We start from the raw sequence: 22731 nt of genomic DNA, 5'->3' as shown, positions 1-22731 counted from the left end.
TATAATTCCCTTGCTGAACAAAAGGCAAGATAGTCCTTACAGTTACCATCTTGAACGTTGGTATCCTTACATAACGATTCAATATTTTTAGATCCAGAACTGGTCTGAAGGAATTCTCCTCCTTTGGTACAATGAAGAGATTTGAATAAAACCCCATCCCCTGTTCCGGAACTGGAACTGGCATAATTACTCCAGCCAACTCTAGATCTGAAACACAATTCAGAAATGCTTGAGCTTTCACTGGATTTACTGGGACACGGGAAAGAAAAAAAAATCTCTTTGCAGGAGGTCTCATCTTGAAACCAATTCTGTACCCTTCTGAAACAATGTTCTGAATCCAAAGATTGTGAACAGAATTGATCCAAATTTCTTTGAAAAAACGTAACCTGCCCCCTACCAGCTGAGCTGGAATGAGGGCCGCACCTTCATGTGGACTTAGAAGCAGGCTTTGCCTTTCTAGCAGGCTTGGATTTATTCCAGACTGGAGATGGTTTCCAAACTGAAACTGCTCCTGAGGATGAAGGATCAGGCTTTTGTTCTTTGTTGAAACGAAAGGAACGAAAACGATTATTAGCCCTGTTTTTACCTTTAGATTTTTTATCCTGTGGTAAAAAAGTTCCTTTCCCACCAGTTACAGTTGAGATAATAGAATCCAACTGAGAACCAAATAATTTGTTACCCTGGAAAGAAATAGAAAGTAGAGTTGATTTAGAAGCCATATCAGCATTCCAAGTCTTAAGCCATAAAGCTCTTCTAGCTAAAATAGCTAGAGACATAAACCTGACATCAACTCTGATAATATCAAAAATGGCATCACAGATAAAATTATTAGCATGCTGAAGAAGAATAATAATATCATGAGAATCATGATTTGTTACTTGTTGCGCTAAAGTTTCCAACCAAAAAGTTGAAGCTGCAGCAACATCAGCCAATGATATAGCAGGTCTAAGAAGATTACCTGAACACAGATAAGCTTTTCTTAGAAAGGATTCAATTTTCCTATCTAAAGGATCTTTAAACAAAGTACCATCTGACGTAGGAATGGTAGTACGTTTAGCAAGGGTAGAAATAGCCCCATCAACTTTAGGGATTTTGTCCCAAAATTCTAACCTGTCAGACGGTACAGGATATAATTGCTTAAAACGTTTAGAAGGAGTAAATGAATTACCCAATTTATCCCATTCTTTGGAAATTACTGCAGAAATAGCATTAGGAACAGGAAAAACTTCTGGAATAACCACAGGAGATTTAAATACCTTATCTAAACGTTTAGAATTAGTATCAAGAGGACCAGAATCCTCTATTTCTAAAGCAATTAGTACTTCTTAAAGTAAAGAACGAATAAATTCCATTTTAAATAAATATGAAGATTTATCAGCATCAATCTCTGAAACAGAATCCTCTGAACCAGAAGAGTCATCAGAATCAGAATGATGATGTTCATTTAAAAATTCATCTGTAGGGAGAGAAGTTTTAAAAGATTTTTTACGTTTACTAGAAGGAGAAATAACAGACATAGCCTTCTTGATGGATTCAGAAACAAAATCTCTTATGTTATCAGGAACATTCTGCACCTTAGATGTTGAAGGAACTGCAACAGACAATGGTACTTTACTAAAGGAAATATTATCTGCATTAACAAGTTTGTCATGACAATTAATACAAACAGCCGGAGGAATAGCTACCAAAAGTTTACAGCAGATACACTTAGCTTTGGTAGATCCAGCACTAGACAGCGATTTTCCTGTAGTATCTTCTGACTCGGATGCAACGTGAGACATCTTGCAATATGTAAGAGAAAAAACAACATATAAAGCAAAATTGATCAAATTCCTTAAATGACAGTTTCAGGAATGGGAAAAAATGCCAAAGAACAAGCTTCTAGCAAGCAGAAGCAATGAAAAATGAGACTTAAATAATGTGGAGACAAAAGCGACGCCCATATTTTTTAGCGCCAAATGCCTTTGGCGCCAAAAATGACGCCACATCCGGAACGCCGACATTTTTGGCGCAAAATAACGTCAAAAAATGACGCAACTTCCGGCGACACGTATGACGCCGGAAACGGAAAAGAATTTTTGCGCCAAAAAAGTCCGCGACAAGAATGACGCAATAAAATGAAGCATTTTCAGCCCCCGCGAGCCTAACAGCCCACAGGGAAAAAAGAGTCAAATTTTTGAAGGTAAGAAAAAATGAATAATTCAAATGCATAATCCCAAATATGAAACTGACTGTCTGAAAAATAAGGAAAGTTGAACATTCTGAGTCAAGGCAAATAAATGTTTGAATACATATATTTAGAACTTTATAAACAAAGTGCCCAACCATAGCTTAGAGTGTCACAGAAAATAAGATTTACTTACCCCAGGACACTCATCTACATGTTTGTAGAAAGCCAAACCAGTACTGAAACGAGAATCAGCAGAGGTAATGGTATATATAAGAGTATATCGTCGATCTGAAAAGGGAGGTAAGAGATGAATCTCTACGACCGATAACAGAGAACCTATGAAATAGACCCCGTAGAAGGAGATCACTGCATTCAAATAGGCAATACTCTCCTCACATCCCTCTGACATTCACTGCACGCTGAGAGGAAAACCGGGCTCCAACTTGCTGCGGAGCGCATATCAACGTAGAATCTAGCACAAACTTACTTCACCACCTCCATCGGAGGCAAAGTTTTATAGGCATTTTGAGGTTTGGGAAACTTTGCCCCTCCTGGTAGGAATGTATATCCCATACGTCACTAGCTCATGGACTCTTGCTAATTACATGAAAGAAATTGAAATAATAAGCAGAAGAATCAAACTGAAACAGCTGCCTGAAGTACTTTTCTACCAAAAACTGCTTCTGAAGAAGAAAAGACATCAAAATGGTAGAATTTAGTAAAAGTATGCAAAGAAGACCAAGTTGCTGCTTTGCAAATCTGATCAACAGAAGCTTCATTCCTAAAAGCCCAGGAAGTAGAAACTGACCTAGTAGAATGAGCCGTAATCCTTTGAGGCAACACTACATAAGCATGATGAATCAAAGACTTTAACCAAGACGCCACAGAAATGGCAGAAGCCTTCTGACCTTTCCTGGAACCAGAAAAGATAACAAATAGACTAGAAGTCTTTCTGAAATCTTTAGTAGCTTCAACATAATATTTCAAAGCTCTTACTACATCCAAAGAATGCAAAGATCTCTCCAGAGAATACTTAGGATTAGGACACAATGACGGGACAACAATTTCTCTACTAATGTTGTTAGAATTCACAACCTTAGGTAAAAATTTAAATGAAGTCCGCAACACCGCCTTATCCTGATGAAAAATCAGAAAAGGAGATTCAGAAGAAAGAGCAGATAACTCAGAAACTCTACTAGCAGAAGAGATGGCTAAAAGGAACAACACTTTCCAAGAAAGTAATTTAATATCCAGAAAATGCATAGGTTCAAACGGAGGAGCCTGTAAAGCCCTCAGAACCAAATTAAGACTCCAAGGAGGAGAGATTGACTTAATGACAGGCTTGATTCGAACAAAAGCCTGTACAAAACAATGAATATCAGGATGATTAGCAATCTTTCTGTGAAAAAGAACAGAAAGAGCAGAGATTTGACCTTTCAAAGAGCTTGCAGACAAAACCTTATCCAAACCATCCTGAAGAAACTAAAATTCTAGGAATTCTAAAAGAATGCCAAGAGAATTTATGAGAAGAACACCAAGAAATGTAAGTCTTCCAGACTCGGTAATAAATCTTTCTAGACACAGATTTACGAGCCTGTATCATAGTATTAATCACTGAGTCAGAGAAACCTCTATGACTAAGAATCAAGCGTTCAATCTCCATACCTTCAAATTTAATGATTTGAGATCCTGATGGAAAAATGGGTCTTGAGATAGAAGGTCTGGCCTTAACGGAAGTGTCCAAGGTTGGCAACTTGCCATCCGAACGAGATCCGCATACCAAAACCTGTGAGGCCATGCTGGAGCCACCAGCAATACAAACAAACGTTCCATTAGAATTTTGGAAATCACTTTTGGAAGAAGAACTAGAGGCGGAAAGATATAAGCAGGTTGATAATTTCAAGGAAGTGACAACGCGTCCACTGCTTCCGCCTGAGGATCCCTGGATCTGGACAGATACCTGGGAAGTTTCTTGTTTAGATGAGAGGCCATCAGATCTATTTCTGGAAGTCCCCAGATTTGAACAATCTGAAGAAATACCTCTGGATGAAGAGACCATTCGCCCGGATGTAACGTCTGGTGACTGAGATAATCCGCTTCCCAATTGTCTACACCTGGAATGTGAACCGCAGAGATTAGACAGGAGCTAGATTCCGCCCATACAAGTATCCGAGATACTTCTTTCATAGCCTGAGGAATGTGAGTCCCACCTTGATGATTGACATATGCCACGGTTGTGACATTGTCTGTCTGAAAACAAATAAATGATTATCTCTTCAGAAGAGGCCAGAACTGAAGAGCTCTGAAAATCGCACAGAGTTCCAAAATGTTGATTGGTAATTTCGCCTCCTGAAATTCCCAAACCCCCTGCGCTGTCAGAGATCCCCATACAGCTCCCCAACCTGAAAGACTCGCATCTGTTGAGATCACAGTCCAGGTCGGACGAACAAAAGAGGCCCCTTGAATTAGACGATGGTGATTCAACCACCAAGTCAGAGAAGATCGAACATTGGGATTTAAGGATATTAATTGTGATATCTTTGTATAATCCCTGCACCACTGGTTCAGCATACAAAGCTGGAGAGGTCTCATGTGAAAGCGAGCAAAGGGGATCGCGTCCGATGCAGCAGTAATGAGACCTAGAATTTCCATGCACAAAGCTACCGAAGGGAATGATTGAGACTGAAGGTTTCGACAAGCTGAAACCAACTTCAGACGTCTCTTCTCTGTTAGAGACAAAGTCATGGACACTGAATCAATTTGAAAACCCAAAAAGGTTACCTTTGTCTGAGGAATCAAGGAACTCTTTGGTAAATTGATCCTCCAACCATGTCTTTGCAGAAACAACACAAGTTGATTCGTATGAGATTCTGCAGAATGTAAAGACTGAGCAAGTACCAAGATATCGTCCAAATAAGGAAAAACCGCAATACCCTGTTCTCTGATTACAGAGAGAAGGGCACCGAGAACCTTTGAAAAGATCCTTGGAGCTGTTGCTAGGCCAAACGGAAGGGCAACAAACTGGTAATGCTTGTCTAGAAAAGAGAATCTCAGGAACTGATAGTGATCTGGATGAATTGGAATATGAAGATATGCATCCTGTAAATCTATTGTAGACATATAATGCCCTTGCTGAACAAAAGGCAGAATAGTCCTTATAGTCACCATTTTGAATGTTGGTATCCTTACATAACGATTCAATATTTTTAGATCCAGAACTGGTCTGAAGGAATTCTCCTTCTTTGGTACAATGAATAGATTTGAGTAAAACCCCAGACCCCGTTTCAGAACTGGAACTGACATAATTACCCCAGCCAACTCTAGGTCTGAAACACATTTCAGAAACGCCTGAGCCTTCACTGGGTTTACTGGAATGCGTGAGAGAAAAAATCTTCTCACAGGCGGTCTTACCTTGAAACCTATTCTGTACCCTTGTGAAACAATGTTCTGAATCCAAAGACAATCGAATTGATCCAAATATCTTTGAAAAATCGTAACCTGCCCCCTACCAGCTGTGCTGGAATGAGGGCCGTACCTTCATGCGGATTTGGGAGCTGGTTTTGACTTTCTAAAAGGCTTGGATTTATTCCAGACTGGAGAAGGTTTCCAAACGGAAACCATTCCTTTAGGGGAAGGGTCAGGCTTCTGTTCCTTATTCTGACGAAAGGAACGAAAACGATTAGCAGCCCTAGATTTAGATTTTTTGTCCTGAGGCAAAAAGGTTCCTTTTCCCCCAGTAACAGTTGAAATTATAGAATCCAACTGTGAACCAAATAATTTATTACCTTGGAAAGAAAGAGAAAGCAAACTTGACTTAGAAGTCATATCTGCATTCCAAGATTTAAGCCATAAAGCTCTTCTAGCTAAAATAGCTAAAGACATATACCTGACATCAATTCTAATGATATCAAAAATGGCATCACAAATAAAGTTATTAGCATGTTGAAGAAGTTTAACAATGCTATAAGCATTATGGTCTGACACTTGTTGCACTAAAGCCTCCAACCAGAAAGTGGAAGCTGCAGCAACATCAGCCAAAGAAATAGCAGGTCTAAGAAGATTACCTGAACATAAATAAGCTCTCCTTAGAAAGGATTCAAGCTTCCTATCTAAAGGATCCTTAAAGGAAGTACTATCCGCCGTAGGAATAGTAGTACGTTTAGCAAGAGTAGAGATAGCCCCATCAACTTTAGGGATTTTGTCCCAAAATTCTAATCTATCAGATGGCACAGGATACAATTTCTTAAACCTTGGAGAAGGAGTAAATGAAGTACCCAGACTATTCCATTCCCTAGAAATTACTTCTGAAATAGCATCAGGAACTGGAAAAACTTCTGGAATAACTACATGAGGTTTAAAAACCGAATTTAAACGCTTAGTAGATTTAGTATCAAGAGGACTAGACTCCTCCATATCTAATGCAATCAACACTTCTTTAAGTAAAGAACGAATAAACTCCATTTTAAATAAATAACATAATTTATGTAAGAACTTACCTAATAAATTAATTTCTTTCATATTGGCATGAGTCCATGAGCTAGTGACATATGGGATATACAATCCTACCAGGAGGGGCAAAGTTTCCCAAGCCTCAAAATGCCTATAAATACACCCCTCACCACACCCACAATTCAGTTTAACGAATAGCCAAGCAGTGGGGTGATAAAGGAAGGAGTAGAAAGCATCAACAAAGGAGTTTAGAATTTAGTAAAAGTATGCAAAGAGGACCAAGTTGCTGCTTTGCAAATCTGATCAACCGAAGCTTCATTCCTAAACGCCCAGGAAGTAGAAACTGACCTAGTAGAATGAGCTGTAATCCTTTGAGGCGGAGTTTTACCCGACTCGACATAGGCATGATGAATTAAAGATTTCAACCAAGATGCCAAAGAAAGGGCAGAAGCTTTCTGGCCTTTCCTAGAACCGGAAAAGATAACAAATAGACTAGAAGTCTTTCGGAAAGACTTAGTAGCTTCAACATAATATTTCAAAGCTCTAACAACATCCAAAGAATGCAACGATTTCTCCTTAGAATTCTTAGGATTAGGACATAATGAGGGAACCACAATTTCTCTACTAATGTTGTTGGAATTCACAACTTTAGGTAAAAATTCAAAAGAAGTTCGTAACACCGCCTTATCCTGATGAAAAATCAGAAAAGGAGACTCACAAGAAAGAGCAGATAATTCAGAGACTCTTCTGGCAGAAGAGATCGCCAAAAGGAAGAAAACTTTCCAAGAAAGTAATTTAATGTCCAATGAATGCATGGGTTCAAAAGGAGGATCTTGAAGAGCCCCCAGAACCAAATTCAAACTCCAAGGCGGAGAAATTGACTTAATGACAAGTTTTATACGAACCAAAGCTTGTACAAAACAATGAATATCAGGAAGATTAGCAATCTTTCTGTGAAAAAGAACAGAAAGAGCAGAGATTTGTCCTTTCAAAGAACTTGCAGATAAACCTTTATCTAAACCATCCTGAAGAAACTTTAAAATTCTCGGAATTCTAAAAGAATGCCAAGAAAAATGATGAGAAAGACACCAAGAAATATAAGTCTTCCAGACTCTATAATATATCTCTCTAGATACAGATTTACGAGCCTGTAACATAGTATTAATCACAGAGTCAGAGAAACCTCTTTGACCAAGAATCAAGCGTTCAATCTCCATACCTTTAAATTTAAGGATTTGAGATCCTGATGGAAAAAAGGACCTTGCGACAGAAGGTCTGGTCTTAGCGGAAGAGTCCACGGATGGCAAGAGGCCATCCGGACAAGATCCGCATACCAAAACCTGTGAGGCCATGCCGGAGCTACCAGCAGAACAAACGAGCATTCCTTCAGAATCTTGGAGATTACTCTTGGAAGAAGAACTAGAGGCGGAAAGATATAGGCAGGATGATACTTCCAAGGAAGTGATAATGCATCCACTGCTTCCGCCTGAGGATCCCGGGATCTGGACAGATACCTGGGAAGTTTCTTGTTTAGATGAGACGCCATCAGATCTATTTCTGGAAGCTCCCACATTTGAACAATCTGAAGAAATACCTCTGGGTGAAGAGACCATTCGCCCGGATGCAACGTTTGGCGACTGAGATAATCCTCTTCCCAATTGTCTATACCTGGGATATGAACCGCAGAGATTAGACAGGAGCTGGATTCCGCCCAAACCAGAATTCGAGATACTTCTTTCATAGCCAGAGGACTGTGAGTCCCTCCTTGATGACTGATATATGCCACAGTTGTGACATTGTCTGTCTGAAAACAAATGAACGATTCTCTCTTCAGAAGAGGCCAAGACTGAAGAGCTCTGAAAATTGCACAGAGTTCCAAAATATTGATCGGTAATCTCACCTCCTGAGATTCCCAAACTCCTTGTGCCGTCAGAGATCCCCACACAGCTCCCCAACCTGTAAGACTTGCATCTGTTGAAATTACAGTCCAGGTCGGAAGAACAAAAGAAGCCCCCTGAATTAAACGATGGTGATCTGTCCACCACGTTAGAGAGTGTCGTACAATCGATTTTAAAGATATTAATTGAGATATCTTTGTGTAATCCCTGCACCATTGATTCAGCATACAGAGCTGAAGAGGTCGCATGTGAAAACGAGCAAAGGGGATCGCGTCCGATGCAGCAGTCATAAGACCTAGAATTTCCATGCATAAGGCTACCGAATGGGAATGATTGTGACTGAAGGTTTTGACAAGCTGAAATCAATTTTAGACGTCTCTTGTCTGTCAAAGACAGAGTCATGGACACTGTATCTATCTGGAAACCCAGAAAGGTTACCCTTGTCTGAGGAATCAATGAACTTTTTAGTGAATTGATCCTCCAACCATGATCTTGAAGAAACAACACAAGTCGATTCGTATGAGATTCTGCTAAATGTAAAGACTGAGCAAGTACCAAGATATCGTCCAAATAAGGAAATACCACAATACCCTGTTCTCTGATTACAGACAGAAGGGCACCGAGAACCTTTGTAAAAATTCTTGGAGCTGTAGCTAGGCCAAACGGCAGAGCCACAAACTGGTAATGCTTGTCCAGAAAAGAGAATCTCAGGAACTAATAATGATCTGGATGAATCGGAATATGCAGATATGCATCCTGTAAATCTATTGTGGACATATAATGCCCTTGTTGAACAAAAGGCAAGATAGTCCTTACAGTTACCATTTTGAATGTTGGTATCCTTACATAACGATTCAATATTTTTAGATCCAGAACTGGTCTGAAGGAATTCTCCTTCTTTGGTACAATGAAGAGATTCGAATAAAACCCCAGCCCCTGTTCCAGAACTGGAACTGGCATAATTACTCCAGCCAACTCTAGATCTGAAACACATTTCAGAAATGCTTGAGCTTTCACTGGATTTACTGGGACACGGGAAAGAAAAAATCTCTTTGCAGGAGGTCTTATCTTGAAACCAATTCTGTACCCTTCTGAAACAATGTTCTGAATCCAAAGATTGTGAACAGAATTGATCCAAATTTCTTTGAAAAAACGTAACCTGCCCCCTACCAGCTGAGCTGGAATGAGGGCCGCACCTTCATGTGGACTTAGAAGCTGGCTTTGCTTTTCTAGAAGGCTTGGATTTATTCCAGATTGGAGATGGTTTCCAAACTGAAACTGCTCCTGAGGATGAAGGATCAGGCTTTTGTTCTTTGTTGAAACGAAAGGAACGAAAAAGATTATTAGCCCTGTTTTTACCCTTAGATTTTTTATCCTGTGGTAAAAAAGTTCCTTTCCCACCAGTAACAGTTGAGATAATAGAATCCAACTGAGAACCAAATAATTTGTTACCCTGGAAAGAAATGGAAAGTAGAGTCGATTTAGAAGACATATCAGCATTCCAAGTTTTAAGCCATAAAGCTCTTCTAGCTAAAATAGCTAGAGACATAAACCTGACATCAACTCTGATAATATCAAAAATGGCATCACAGATAAAATTATTAGCATGTTGAAGAAGAATAATAATATTATGAGAATCATGATCTGTTACTTGTTGCGCTAAAGTTTCCAACCAAAAAGTTGAAGCTGCAGCAACATCAGCCAATGATATAGCAGGTCTAAGAAGATTACCTGAACACAGATAAGCTTTTCTTAGAAAGGATTCAATTTTCCTATCTAAAGGATCCTTAAAGGAAGTACCATCTGACGTAGGAATAGTAGTACGTTTAGCAAGGGTAGAAATAGCCCCATCAACTTTAGGGATTTTGTCCCAAAACTCTAATCTGTCAGACGGCACAGGATATAATTGCTTAAAACGTTTAGAAGGAGTAAATGAATTACCCAAATTATTCCATTCTCTGGAAATTACTTCAGAAATAGCACCAGGAACAGGAAAAACTTCTGGAATAACCACAGGAGATTTAAAGACCTTATCTAAATGTTTAGATTTAGTATCAAGAGGACCAGAATCCTCTATTTCTAAAGCAATTAGTACTTCTTTAAGTAAAGAACGAATAAATTCCATTTTAAATAAATATGAAGATTTATCAGCATCAACCTCTGAGACAGAATCCTCTGAACCAGAAGAGTCATTAGAATCAGAATGATGATGTTCATTTAAAAATTCATCTGTATAAAGAGAAGTTTTAAAAGATTTTTTATGTTTACTAGAAGGAGGAATAACAGACATAGCCTTCTTGATGGATTCAGAAACAAAATCTCTTATGTTAACAGGAACATTCTGAACATTAGATGTTGATGGAACTGCAACAGGTAATGGTACATTACTAAAGGAAATATTATCTGCATTAACAAGTTTGTCATGACAGTTAATACAAACAACAGCTGGAGGAACAGCTACCAAAAGTTTACAGCAGATACACTTAGCTTTGGTAGTTCCAGCACCAGACAGAGATTTTCCTGAAGTATCTTCTGACTCAGATGCAACGTGAGACATCTTGCAATATGTAAGAGAAAAAACAACATATAAAGCAAAATTGATCAAATTCCTTAAATGACAGTTTCAGGAATGGGAAAAAATGCCAAGGAACAAGCTTCTAGCAACCAGAAGCAAAGAAAAATGAGACTTAAATAATGTGGAGACAAAAGCGACGCCCATATTTTTTTTTTTTTTTTTTTGCGCCAAATAAGACGCCCACATTATTTGGCGCCTAAATGCTTTTGGCGCCAAAAATGACGCCACGTCCGGAACGCCGACATTTTTGGCGCACGTATGACGCCGGAAACAGAAAAGATTTTTTGCGCCAAAAAAGTCCGCGCCAAGAATGACGCAATAAAATGAATAATTTTCAGCCCCCGCGAGCCTAACAGCCCACAGGGAAAAAAGTCAAATTTTTAAGGTAAGAAAAATAATTGATTCAAGTGCATTATCCCAAATATGAAACTGACTGTCTGAAAATAAGGAATGTTGAGCATCCTGAGTCAAGGCAAATAAATGTTTGAATACATATATTTAGAACTTTATTAAAAAAGTGCCCAACCATAGCTTAGAGTGTCACAGAAAATAAGACTTACTTACCCCAGGACACTCATCTACATGTTTGTAGAAAGCCAAACCAGTACTGAAACGAAAATCAGCAGAGGTAATGGTATATATATATATAAGAGTATATCGTCGATCTGAAAAGGGAGGTAAGAGATGAATCTCTACGACCGATAACAGAGAACCTATGAAATAGACCCCGTAGAAGGAGATCACTGCATTCAAAATAGGCAATACTCTCCTCACATCCCTCTGACATTCACTGCACGCTGAGAGGAAAACCGGGCTCCAACCTACTGCGGAGCGCATATCAACGTAGAATCTAGCACAAACTTACTTCACCACCTCCATAGGAGGCAAAGTTTGTAAAACTGATTTGTGGGTGTGGTGAGGGGTGTATTTGTAGGCATTTTGAGGTTTGGGAAACTTTGCCCCTCCTGGTAGGAATGTATATCCCATACGTCACTAGCTCATGGACTCTTGCTAATTACATGAAAGAAATTATGTTTTCTTTCATGTAATTGGCAAGAGTCCATGAGCTAGTGACATATGGGATATCAATACCCAAGATGTGGAGTCTTCCACTCAAGAGTCACTAGAGAGGGAGGGAATAAAACAAAAAACAGCCATATTCCGCTGAGAAAATAATCCACTTGATTCCATTTGATAATATCAAAAATAGCATCACAAATAAAATGATTAGCATGTTGTAGTAGGCGAACAATGCTAGATATGTCAGAATCCAATTCATGTTGCGCTAAATTCTCCAACCAGAAAGTTGATGCAGCCGCAACATCACCCAAAGAAGTAGCAGGTCTGAGAAGATGGCCTGAATATAAATAGGCCTTCCTTAGATAAGATTCAAGCTTCCTATCTAAAGGATCCTTAAAGGAAGTACTATCTTCTATAGGAATAGTGGTACGTTTAGCAAGAGTAGAAATAGCCCCATCAACTTTGGGGATTTTTTCCCAAAACTCTATAGATTTTGCTGGTAAAGGATACAATCTCTTAAACCTTGAAGAAGGAATAAAGGAAGTACCTGGCTTATTCCATTCCCTAGAAATCATATCAGAAATAGCCTCAGGAATAGGAAAAACACCTGGAGAAACCACAGGTGGTTTAAAAACAGCATTTAAACGTTTATTAGACTGAACGTCAATAGGACTGGTTACCTCAATATCCAAAGTAATTAACACTTCTTTTAATAAAGAACGCATATACTCTATTTTAAATAAATAAGTAGATTTGTCAGTGTCAATATCTGAGGAAGGATCTTCTGTTTCAGATAGATCCTCATCAGAAGAGGATGAATTATTATGTTGTTGGTCATTTGAAATTTCATCAGCTAAATGAGAAGTTTTAAAAGACCTTTTACGTTTATTAGAAGGTGGAAATGCAGACAAAGCCTTTATAATAGATTCAGAAACAAATTCTTTAAAATTTACAGGTATATCATGCACATTAGAAGTTGAAGGAACTGCAACTGGCAATGTACTATTACTGATAGAAACACTATCTGCATGTAAAAGTTTTACAAATGACATTCGGTGGAATAATTTCTACAATTTTACAACAAATGCACTTAGCTTTTGTAGAACCCATGTCAGGCAGCAATGTTCCAGCAGAAACTTCAGAGACAGGATCGGATTGGGACATCTTGCTCAATGTAAAAGAAAAAACAACATATAAAGCAAAACTATCTATTTCCTTAAATGACAGTTTCAGGAATGGGAAAAAATGCAAAAGCATAGGCCTCTTGATAGAAAAGAAAGCAGTTGGCAAACAACAATGGGGTATTGAAATAATGAAGAAAATTGGCGCCAAGTATGACGCACAACGTAACGTAAACTTTTTTTGGCGCCAAAAATGCCCGGAAATGACACACTTGCGTCACTAATGACGCCGCCGTGTAAAAGGTCTCGATGTCACGTATGACGCCGGAAATGACGAAGTTGCGTCAAAAACGTAATTTCCCGCGCCAAAAATGACGCAATAAAGTCTAACATTTGACGCACCCGCGGGCCTAATAGCCGCAAATGCAAAAGTAGTCAAAATGCAAAAAAGACTAAACCCCAGGTAAGAAACAAATTTCTTAAAGTGTTTATATTCCCAAATATGAAACTGACAGTCTGCAGAAGGAAATACATGAACCTGACTCATGGCAAATATAAGTACAATACATATATTTAGAACTTTATATAATTTGCATAAAGTGCCAAACCATAGCTGAGAGTGTCTTAAGTAAATGAAAACATACTTACCAAAAGACACCCATCCACATATAGCAGATAGCCAAACCAGTACTAAAACAGTTCTCTAGTAGAGGTAATGGTAAATTTGAGAGTATATCGTCGATCTGAAAAGGGAGGTAGGAGATGAATCTCTACGACCGATAACAGAGAACCCATGAAAAAGACCCCCGTTAGGGAAATCATCGTATTCAATAAGTGATACTCCCTTCACGTCCCTCTGACATTCGCTGTACTCTGAGAGGAATCGGGCTTCAACAATGCTGAGAAGCGCACATCAACGTAGAAATCTTAGCACAAACTTACTTCACCACCTCCATAGGAGGCAAAGTTTGTAAAACTGAATTGTGGGTGTGGTGAGGGGTGTATTTATAGGCATTTTGAGGTTTGGGAAACTTTGCCCCTCCTGGTAGGATTGTATATCCCATATGTCACTAGCTCATGGACTCTTGCCAATTACATGAAAGAAATGAAGATTTATCAGTGTCAATATCTGAAGCAGAATCTTCTGAACCAGATAGATCCTCATCAGAAACAGATAAGTCAGAATGATGGCAGTCACTTAAAAATTCATCTGAAATATGAGAAGTTTTAAAAGACCTTTTACGTTTACTGGAAGGAGGAATAACAGACAGAGCCTTCCTAATAGAATTAGAAACAAATTCTTTTACATTAACAGGGACATGCTGAACATTAGATGTTGAAGGAAAAACAACAGGTAAAGGATTATTACTAATGGAGACACTATCTGCGTTAGAAAGCTTATCATGACAACTAACACAAACTACAGCCTGAGGAACAGTTACCCAAAGTTTACAACAAATGCACTTAGCTTTGGTAGAACCAGCATCAGGCAGCGTCTTTCCAGAAGTAGATTCTGATCCAGGGTCAGGTTGTGACATCTTGCAATATGTAATAGAAAAAACAACATATAAAGCAAAATTTATCAAATTCCTTAAATGACAGTTTCAGGAATGGGAAAAAATGCAAAACAAACAAGCCTCTAGCAACCAGAAGCAACAAAAAAGTGAGACTTAAATAATGTGAGGAAAAGTGGAACAAGAATGACGCCCACATTATTGGCGCCAAGTACAACGCCCATATTTTTTGGCGCCAAGTATGACGCCACATCCTCTGACACCGAAAACAACGCCCACATTTTTTGGCGCAAAAAAACATCTGAACACACATGCGTCAAAAAATGACGTAACAACGAACAAACTTCTGGCGACAACTACGGCACCGTAAATGACAAAATTTTGCGCCAAAAAAGTTCACGCCAAGAATGACGCAATAAATTGAAGCATTTTCTGCCCCCGCGAGCCTAACAGCCCCGCAGGGAAAAAAGTCAATTGAAAATTTTCAAGGTAAGAAAAAAATATTTATTCATATGCATTATCCCAAATAATGTAACTGACAGTCTGAATGAAAGAATACTGATTATCCTGAATCATGGCAAATATAAGTTTATTTATTATCAAATTCCTTAAATGACAGTTTCAGGAATGGGAAAAGATGCAAAATAAACAAGCCTCTAGCAACCAGAGCAATAAAACAGTGAGACTTAAATAATGTGAAAAAAGGTGGAGACCAGAATGACGCCCAAATTTTTTTTAGCGCCAAGTATGACGCACACATTATTGGCGCCAAGTACAACCCCCATATTTTTTGCCGCCAAGTATGACGCCACATCCTCTGACGTCGAAAAACGACGCCCACATTTTTTGCCGCAAAAAAACGTCTGTAACACACATACGTCAAAAAAATGACGCAACCACAAACAACTTCCGGCGTCAACTATGGCGCCGGAAATGACAAAATTTTGCGCCAAGAATTACGCAATAAATTGAAGCATTTTCTGCCCCCGCTAGCCTAACAGCCCGCAGGGAAAAAAAGTCAATTGAAAATTTTCAAGGTAAGAAAAAATTATTTATTCATATGCATTATCCCAAATAATGAAACTGACAGTCTGAATGAAGGAATACTGATTATCCTGAATCATGGCAAATATAAGTTTAAACACATATATTTAGAACTTTACATATAAAGTGCCCAACCATAGCTTAGAGTGTCATAAATAAAATAAGACTTACTTACCCCAGGACACTCATCTACATATAGTAGATAGCCAAACCAGTACTGAAACGAGAATCAGTAGAGGTAATGGTATATAAGAGTATATCGTCGATCTGAAAAGGGAGGTAGGTGAAGAAATCTCTACGACCGATAACAGAGAACCTATGAAATAGATCCCCTAGAGGAAGACCATTGTATTCAAATAGGTAATACTCTCTTCACATCCCTCTGACATTCACTGCACACTGAAAGGAAAACCGGGCTTCAGCCTGCTGCTAAGCGCATATCAACGTAGAATCTAGCACAAACTTACTTCACCACCTCCATGGGAGGCAAAGTTTGTAAAACTGAATTGTGGGTGTGGTGAGGGGTGTATTTATAGGCATTTTGAGGTTTGGGAAACTTTGCCCCTCCTGGTAGGAATGTATATCCCATACGTCACTAGCTCATGGACTCTTGCTAATTACATGAAAGAAATATTTATTCATATGCATTTTCCCAAAACAAATGAAACTGACAGTCTGAAAGAAGGAATACTGATTATCCTGAATCAAGGCAAATATAAGTTTAAAACATATATTTAGAACTTTACATATAAAGTGCCCAACCATAGCTTAGAGTGTCATGAATAAAATAAGACTTACTTACCCTAAGACACTCATCTACATATAGTAGATAGCCAAACCAGTACTGAAACGAGAATCAGTAGAGGTAATGGTATATAAGAGTATATCGTCAATCTGAAAAGGGAGGTAAGAGAAGAAATCTCTACGACCGATAACAGAGAACCTATGAAATAGATCCCCTAGAGGAAGACCATGGTATTCAAATAGGCAATACTCTCTTCACATCCCTCTGACATTCACTGCACTCTGAGAGGAAAACCGGGCTTCAGCCTGCTGCGAAGCGCATATCAACGTAGAAATCTAGCACAAACTTACTTCACCACCTCCATGGGAGGTAAAGTTTGTAAAACTGAATTGTGGGTGTAGTGAGGGGTGTATTTATAGGCATTTTGAGGTTTGGGAAACTTTGCCCCTCCTGGTAGGAATGTATATCCCATACGTCACTAGCTCATGGACTCTTGCCAATTACATGAAAGAAATATAGTTTTGCTTATTTTTAAATAACATTGCTCTGATTTTCTGACTCCTAACCAAGCCCCAAAGTTTTAGGAGAATACTGTCAGCTACTTACCCCAGCTTGCTCCTGTTTGTGTAAAGGGAATTTTCATATGCAAAAGAAGGGGGAGGGTCTTATTTCCCACTTGCAGTGGGCTTTCCAACTACCTTTTCAACAACGCTAAACTGAGCTTCTAAGTAAGGTTTTTAACAGTTTTATACTGAATTTTTATATCAGTATCTGTGCATCTTATATTTATAGTAGTGTCTATTACATGCAGTTATATGAAAATGAGTGTATACTGTCCCTTTAAGAGGCAATTTGTATTTCATGGATATTAGCATTTATAATCAAAAATATGATTTATAAAAACAAGTATCTTGACAGCTTTACCTAAATGTTTGCACATTATTGAGCCTATATGCAACCACATAAATACATTTCCAAGTATTCATACGGTTTTACACTGTAAACTACTGTATAATCACATTGACTTTTACCACTTTATTACACATGCTTACCAAGGTTGAGACTGGAGGATGATCCATGTGAGGAGAGGGATGGAGGTGGTGTTTGGGAGTGGCTTGGACCCTGGCTTGGAAGGGGCATGCCAACAGGGCCTGGTGATGAAGAAAAACCCAGGCCATTGTAAAAGCTGTGACCAATAGGGGTTAAACTGCTGGAAGTTCTCTTGTAAAGGTCACTGCTGCCCGTCAGAGAATCACGTCGAGATCCACTGCCAGTGTTGGAATTTGCAACTGAGGAAAATAAATCATGCTATAAAAGATAGTCGCTCTTAAAATATCTACATAACATATGGGCAAAGTACATCTCATACCTTGAATGTTCTATATGCAACCATGGACTTACCCCACTTCTCACCTGCGGTCCCAAACCCTCCAAGTGCTGAGCTTAGTGTGGCCCCTAGAGATCCACTACTTCCAAATCCCAAAGAGTTGTTAGCTGGCTGCCCAGAGCTTTGAGAGAACAGGGAACTGCTCTGCGAGTTGCTAGAAAGGGAGCTGTTACCATAGAAGGAGCTGGATGCCATGTTCTGGTTCCCCTGTGGCTGTGGTTGTCCTTGGGGTTGCTGCGAACTCAGCTGGCGGAAGGGGCCATTAGTGGTGCCTGCTTGACCATTTGCAGAAGCAGCAGCTGCTGCTACAGCTAGAGACACAGAGGGCAATATTGATATATTTCGCATTACAAATTACTGATCTTAATGCAGTAGGTGGGTATCTATAGTCAAAGGATTTTATAGGTGAATAAAAATGCACACCATTTCACTTAAAGCTTACCTGCTTGGGCTGCAGATGGGCTGATTATAACAGGAGCAGGAGCAACTAATCGCATAGGTCCACCTAGTCCATTTCTAGCCCCAGTATTTACAACTAAAGCCCCCGTTTGGTCATAATAAGCAGCAGGTGCTAGCACAGGATATCCTTAAAAAAAAAAAAAAAGGGCCAATGAAAATGATTTAAGGCTAATGAGGTTATGGGGAATAAACCACATGCACACAGATTTATTTAAACTGATAAACATAACATTTTACTCTTAACATATAAATGTAATTTTATTTTGGATTACACAATTCATGCTTACTTTAGCAACCTGGTTCTAAAACAAGTGTGACCTTGAAAAATCTGGCAGCGCATGAAGAACATAATTCAACACAACAGTTAGTCCTCAACTTGGAGATAAGCATAAACCACCAAATAGGCTCTCTTATTGTCACAAAGTAAACAGAAAACCAGTGGCTGCAGGTACGACAGACAGGTACACGCTAAGAGGATAGAACAATAAATGCGAGACACACTGTGCCAAGGTGCTGGCAGTTGTTGCGGTCTCCTTTCGCTTAAAAATACAAGGCAAAATTACCGTCACACAAAGTAACTTAAAAGCAAAAATCCTTTATTGAAAGGTTTTAAAGTAAGCTGGTACACATATAAGACTATATCCACCAAATATCTTACGGGTTTCACATCTCTACACAGCACTTATGAGTAAGCGCCATGTAGATGCACAAAACGTGTACAGTGTGTGGTGGATATTGTCTCATTTAAATACCAGTTTACTTTTAAACTTTTCAATAAAGGATTTTTGCTTTTAAGCTATTTTGAGTGTGGCGGTAATTTTGCCTTGCATGTTTAGATCTGAAGGAGAGGTGCTGCACATGTACGAACAGGTCAGCACTGGAATCTAGCGAGATAGATTTCTACATGGCAGCAACCCATGAATAGAGGGATGTGAGGAATAACCTTAATACTATGCTTACAAAATCTAGTGTTTAATGTCCCTTTCTGAACAAAGTCAGGCACTGTATGTAAAACCACCAAATGTTTTTTTAAAAACCTGGTAAAGTGGGTTTTAGGATAAAGAACTAAATCCCATGCTTCAGATATAGCAATTTGTATTTTTAAGAGAGGAACCACTAAAATAATAAGAATACGCAATTCTGGCAAGGTAATAAAATGTCTTTCTGGTAATCTTGGAACTTGAACAAAGACTGTGGGAAATCAAGAGATTGGAGAAAATATAGGCCTGCATAGAAACAGATTCTAGATGAGGGATAGCCTGTTACATAGCTAGATTTTAAGAATTATATTGTTATGGGCAGGAATAAAAAACACAAGCTAGCAAAACCTCCAGGTCACAATCCTAATGAAAGGATATGTGGAAGGATTTACTTTTAGTGGACCATGGTACAATCTGTAGATAATTGATGAGCCTGTACATATAGCACACCAAGACATTCTTTAGTGTGCTCTCAGAACATTATGCTTTAGAAAAAGCAGCATTCAAAATACTCGAAAATATTTTTAACCTTGGGGAAAAAAATAATTAAAAAAAAAAAAAAGTATGGTTACCTGAAATTCATTACATGTGAAGATTAAAGTTTAGTACACTAGGAGGAGGCATAACACCCAACATAACAAAGCTTTTAATCTCTCCCACTTTCCCCTCAGTTATACATTTGGCCAAGAGAAAGGAGAATTTTAAATAAGTAGGAAAAATAAGGTAAAACAAGTGAAGGGACATAAAACCCAAAAAATTTATTTTGTGATTCAGAGCATACAATTTTTAAAAGTTCCAATTTAATTATATTATCAAATGTGCTTCATTGTATTCTTTGTTGAAGAGATACCTAGATAGGTGTCTGGGGAACTACAAAGCAGGAAGTAGTGCTGTCATCTAGTGCTCTTGATATTCTTGCAAAACAGCTGCCATATAGTGCTCCAAACATGGGCACACTCCCGAGTTTACAAATAGAACGAAACAAATTTAATAATAGAAGTGAATTAGAAAGTAGTTTTAAGTTGTATGCTCTATCTGAATCATAAAAGAAAAATTATAAAATGTATTCTTACCTGATAAATTATTTTGTTTCTTGGTAGTGAAAGTCCACGAAATCCTATTCTTACATATGGGAATTCATCTCCAGGCCACCAGAAGCAAAGGCACCCCAAACAAAACAAGTATCCCTCGTACTTCCTCTTCCCTCCCAGTAGTTCAAACCAAGGATAGGGAAAAGCAAGAGCGATAACAGGGGGTAAACAGGTGCAACTACAACTGTTGCCACCAAAAATTCCTCATTACCAAGAAAAAAAAATAATCAGGTAAGAATTTTATTTTCTAATGGTAGTGTGAGTCCACAAAATCCTATTCTTACATATGGGAATCTATACCCAAGCTGTGGAGTCAACAAAAAAATGTAGGGTGCGATGAAATAGGTAAGGCAGGCAATTGATGCCTCAGAGGAAGCAAAACATCAAACTGGTAAAATTTTGTAGATCTGTTCGACCAAATCCTCATTCTAAAAGACTCAAAAAAACAAATGTTGACACTGAACAGGTGGAATGAACAGTAATATAATCCAGAGGCTGTTGATTCACCTCAGAGTAAATCATATAAATAAGACCTCTTAATAAAAAGATAAAGAAATCGCTGTGGTGATTTGACCCATACGCTTGCCACAGAAAAGCACAAATAGGCAGAAGAAGCCTAAGTTGTCCATAGAAACAGCCTTATCCCGGTGAAAAACCCTAAATAAGGGATGCCACTCTAAATAGAGTTTTCAAAACTGTTTGCTTTTTAAAGAAGAGATCGACAACAAAAAGATTACCTTCTAATATAGTAAACTTGATGCCAAGAAAAAGCATAGGCTCAAAAGGTGAATGTTGTAAAACCTTGAAAACAAGACTAAGATACCAAGGAGGTGTAATAGATTTGAAAACTGGTCTAATTCAAACCATGGCTTGAATAAAAAATTAAATTTGAAAAATACTGTAATATCTACATACTACACACATACAGGTATATAAATATTATTGAACAGCAATAAATAGTATAACCGTACAAGAAAACAAATACTGTGACGTAACTCACAAGTATAATATTGTATCACACCAGAAAACAAAATAGAGTAGCAAGCTAATAGAACAATACTATAGTCTTCCTATACAGTATAGGATTGCAAAATAATAAGAGACATGAATACCAGATTATGGAAAGTACGTTAATACCTTCATACAATTAAGAACATTATTGCACCGCAATAATTAGAAGTAGTAAAGTAGTGAATGTACAGCCTGAATAACAGTGTAAATTTCCTGTTTTCTCAAAATAACTCAACACACAGCCATTAATGTCTAAACCGTTGGCAAAACACCCCTAAGTGGAAATGTCCAAATTGAGCCCAATTAGCCATTTTCCCTCCCCGGTGTCATGTGACTCAGTGTTACAAGGTCTCAGATATTAATGGGGAGCAGGTGTGTTAAATTTGGTGTTATCACTCTCATACTGGTCACAGGAAGTTCAACATGGCACCTCATGGCAAAGAACTCTGAGGATCTGAAAAAAAAGAATTGTTGCTCTACATAAAAATGGCCTAGGCTATAAGAAGATTGCCAAGACCCTGAAAATGAGCTGCAGTAAGGTGGAAAAGACCATACAGCGGATTCACATGACAGGTTCCACTCAAAACAGGCCTTGCCATGGTCGACCAAATAAGTTGAGTGCACATGCTCAGCGTCATATCCAGAGGTTGTCTTTGGGAAATAGACATATTAGTGCTGCCAGCATTGCTGCAGAGGTTGAAGGGGTGGGGTGTCAGCCTGTCAGTGCTCAGATCATACACCACACACTGCATCAAATTGGTCTGCATGGCTGTCGTCCAGAAGGAAGCCTCTTCTAAAGATGATGTACAAGAAAGCATGCAAACAGTTTGCTGAAGACAGACTAAGGACATGGATTACTGGAACCGTGTCCTGTGGTCCGATGAGAACAAGATAAATTTATTTGGTTCAGCTGGTGTCAAGCTTGTGTGGCAGCAACCAGGTGAGGAGTACAAAGACAAGTGTGTCATGCCTACAGTCAAGCATGGTGGTGGGAGTGTCATGGTCTGGGCCTGCATCAGTGCTGCCGGCACTGGGAAGCTACAGTTCATTGAGGGAACCATGAATGCCAACATGTAATGTGACATACTGAAGCAGAACATGATCTCCTCCCTTTGGAGAATGGGCCGAAGGGCAGTATTACAACATGATAACGACCCCAAACAAACCTCCAAGACGACCACTGCCTTGCTAAAGAAGCTGAGGGTAAAGGTGATGGACTGGCCAAGCATGTCTCCAGATCTAAACCCTATTAAGCATCTGTTGGGAA

The 22731-nt window shown here is 38.8% G+C and overlaps 1 protein-coding gene across 8 annotated transcripts in view; it reads right to left on the bottom strand.

The window, feature by feature from the left end:
• Positions 1-22731, bottom strand: part of PUM1 (pumilio RNA binding family member 1) — a 604766-nt gene that overhangs the window by 284752 nt on the left and 297283 nt on the right. For 5 of the 8 annotated variants that reach the window (XM_053707107.1, XM_053707108.1, XM_053707106.1 and 2 more), the window contains exons 12-14: positions 18366-18509; positions 17938-18234; positions 17589-17825 (exon numbers count right to left, since the gene is read on the bottom strand). In XM_053707107.1, coding sequence (XP_053563082.1) covers positions 17589-17825; positions 17938-18234; positions 18366-18509 — 678 coding nt within the window. The remainder of the gene's footprint in view (positions 1-17588; positions 17826-17937; positions 18235-18365; positions 18510-22731) is intronic. The other 3 variants (XM_053707109.1, XM_053707112.1, XM_053707113.1) reach the window with 1 other exon arrangement.

This window comes from Bombina bombina, chromosome 3 (genome assembly GCF_027579735.1).
Source record: "Bombina bombina isolate aBomBom1 chromosome 3, aBomBom1.pri, whole genome shotgun sequence".
Classification (NCBI taxonomy): domain Eukaryota; kingdom Metazoa; phylum Chordata; class Amphibia; order Anura; family Bombinatoridae; genus Bombina; species Bombina bombina.
The sequence above is the reverse complement of the archived record's forward strand: the minus strand, read 5'-3'. Positions and strand labels throughout refer to the sequence as shown.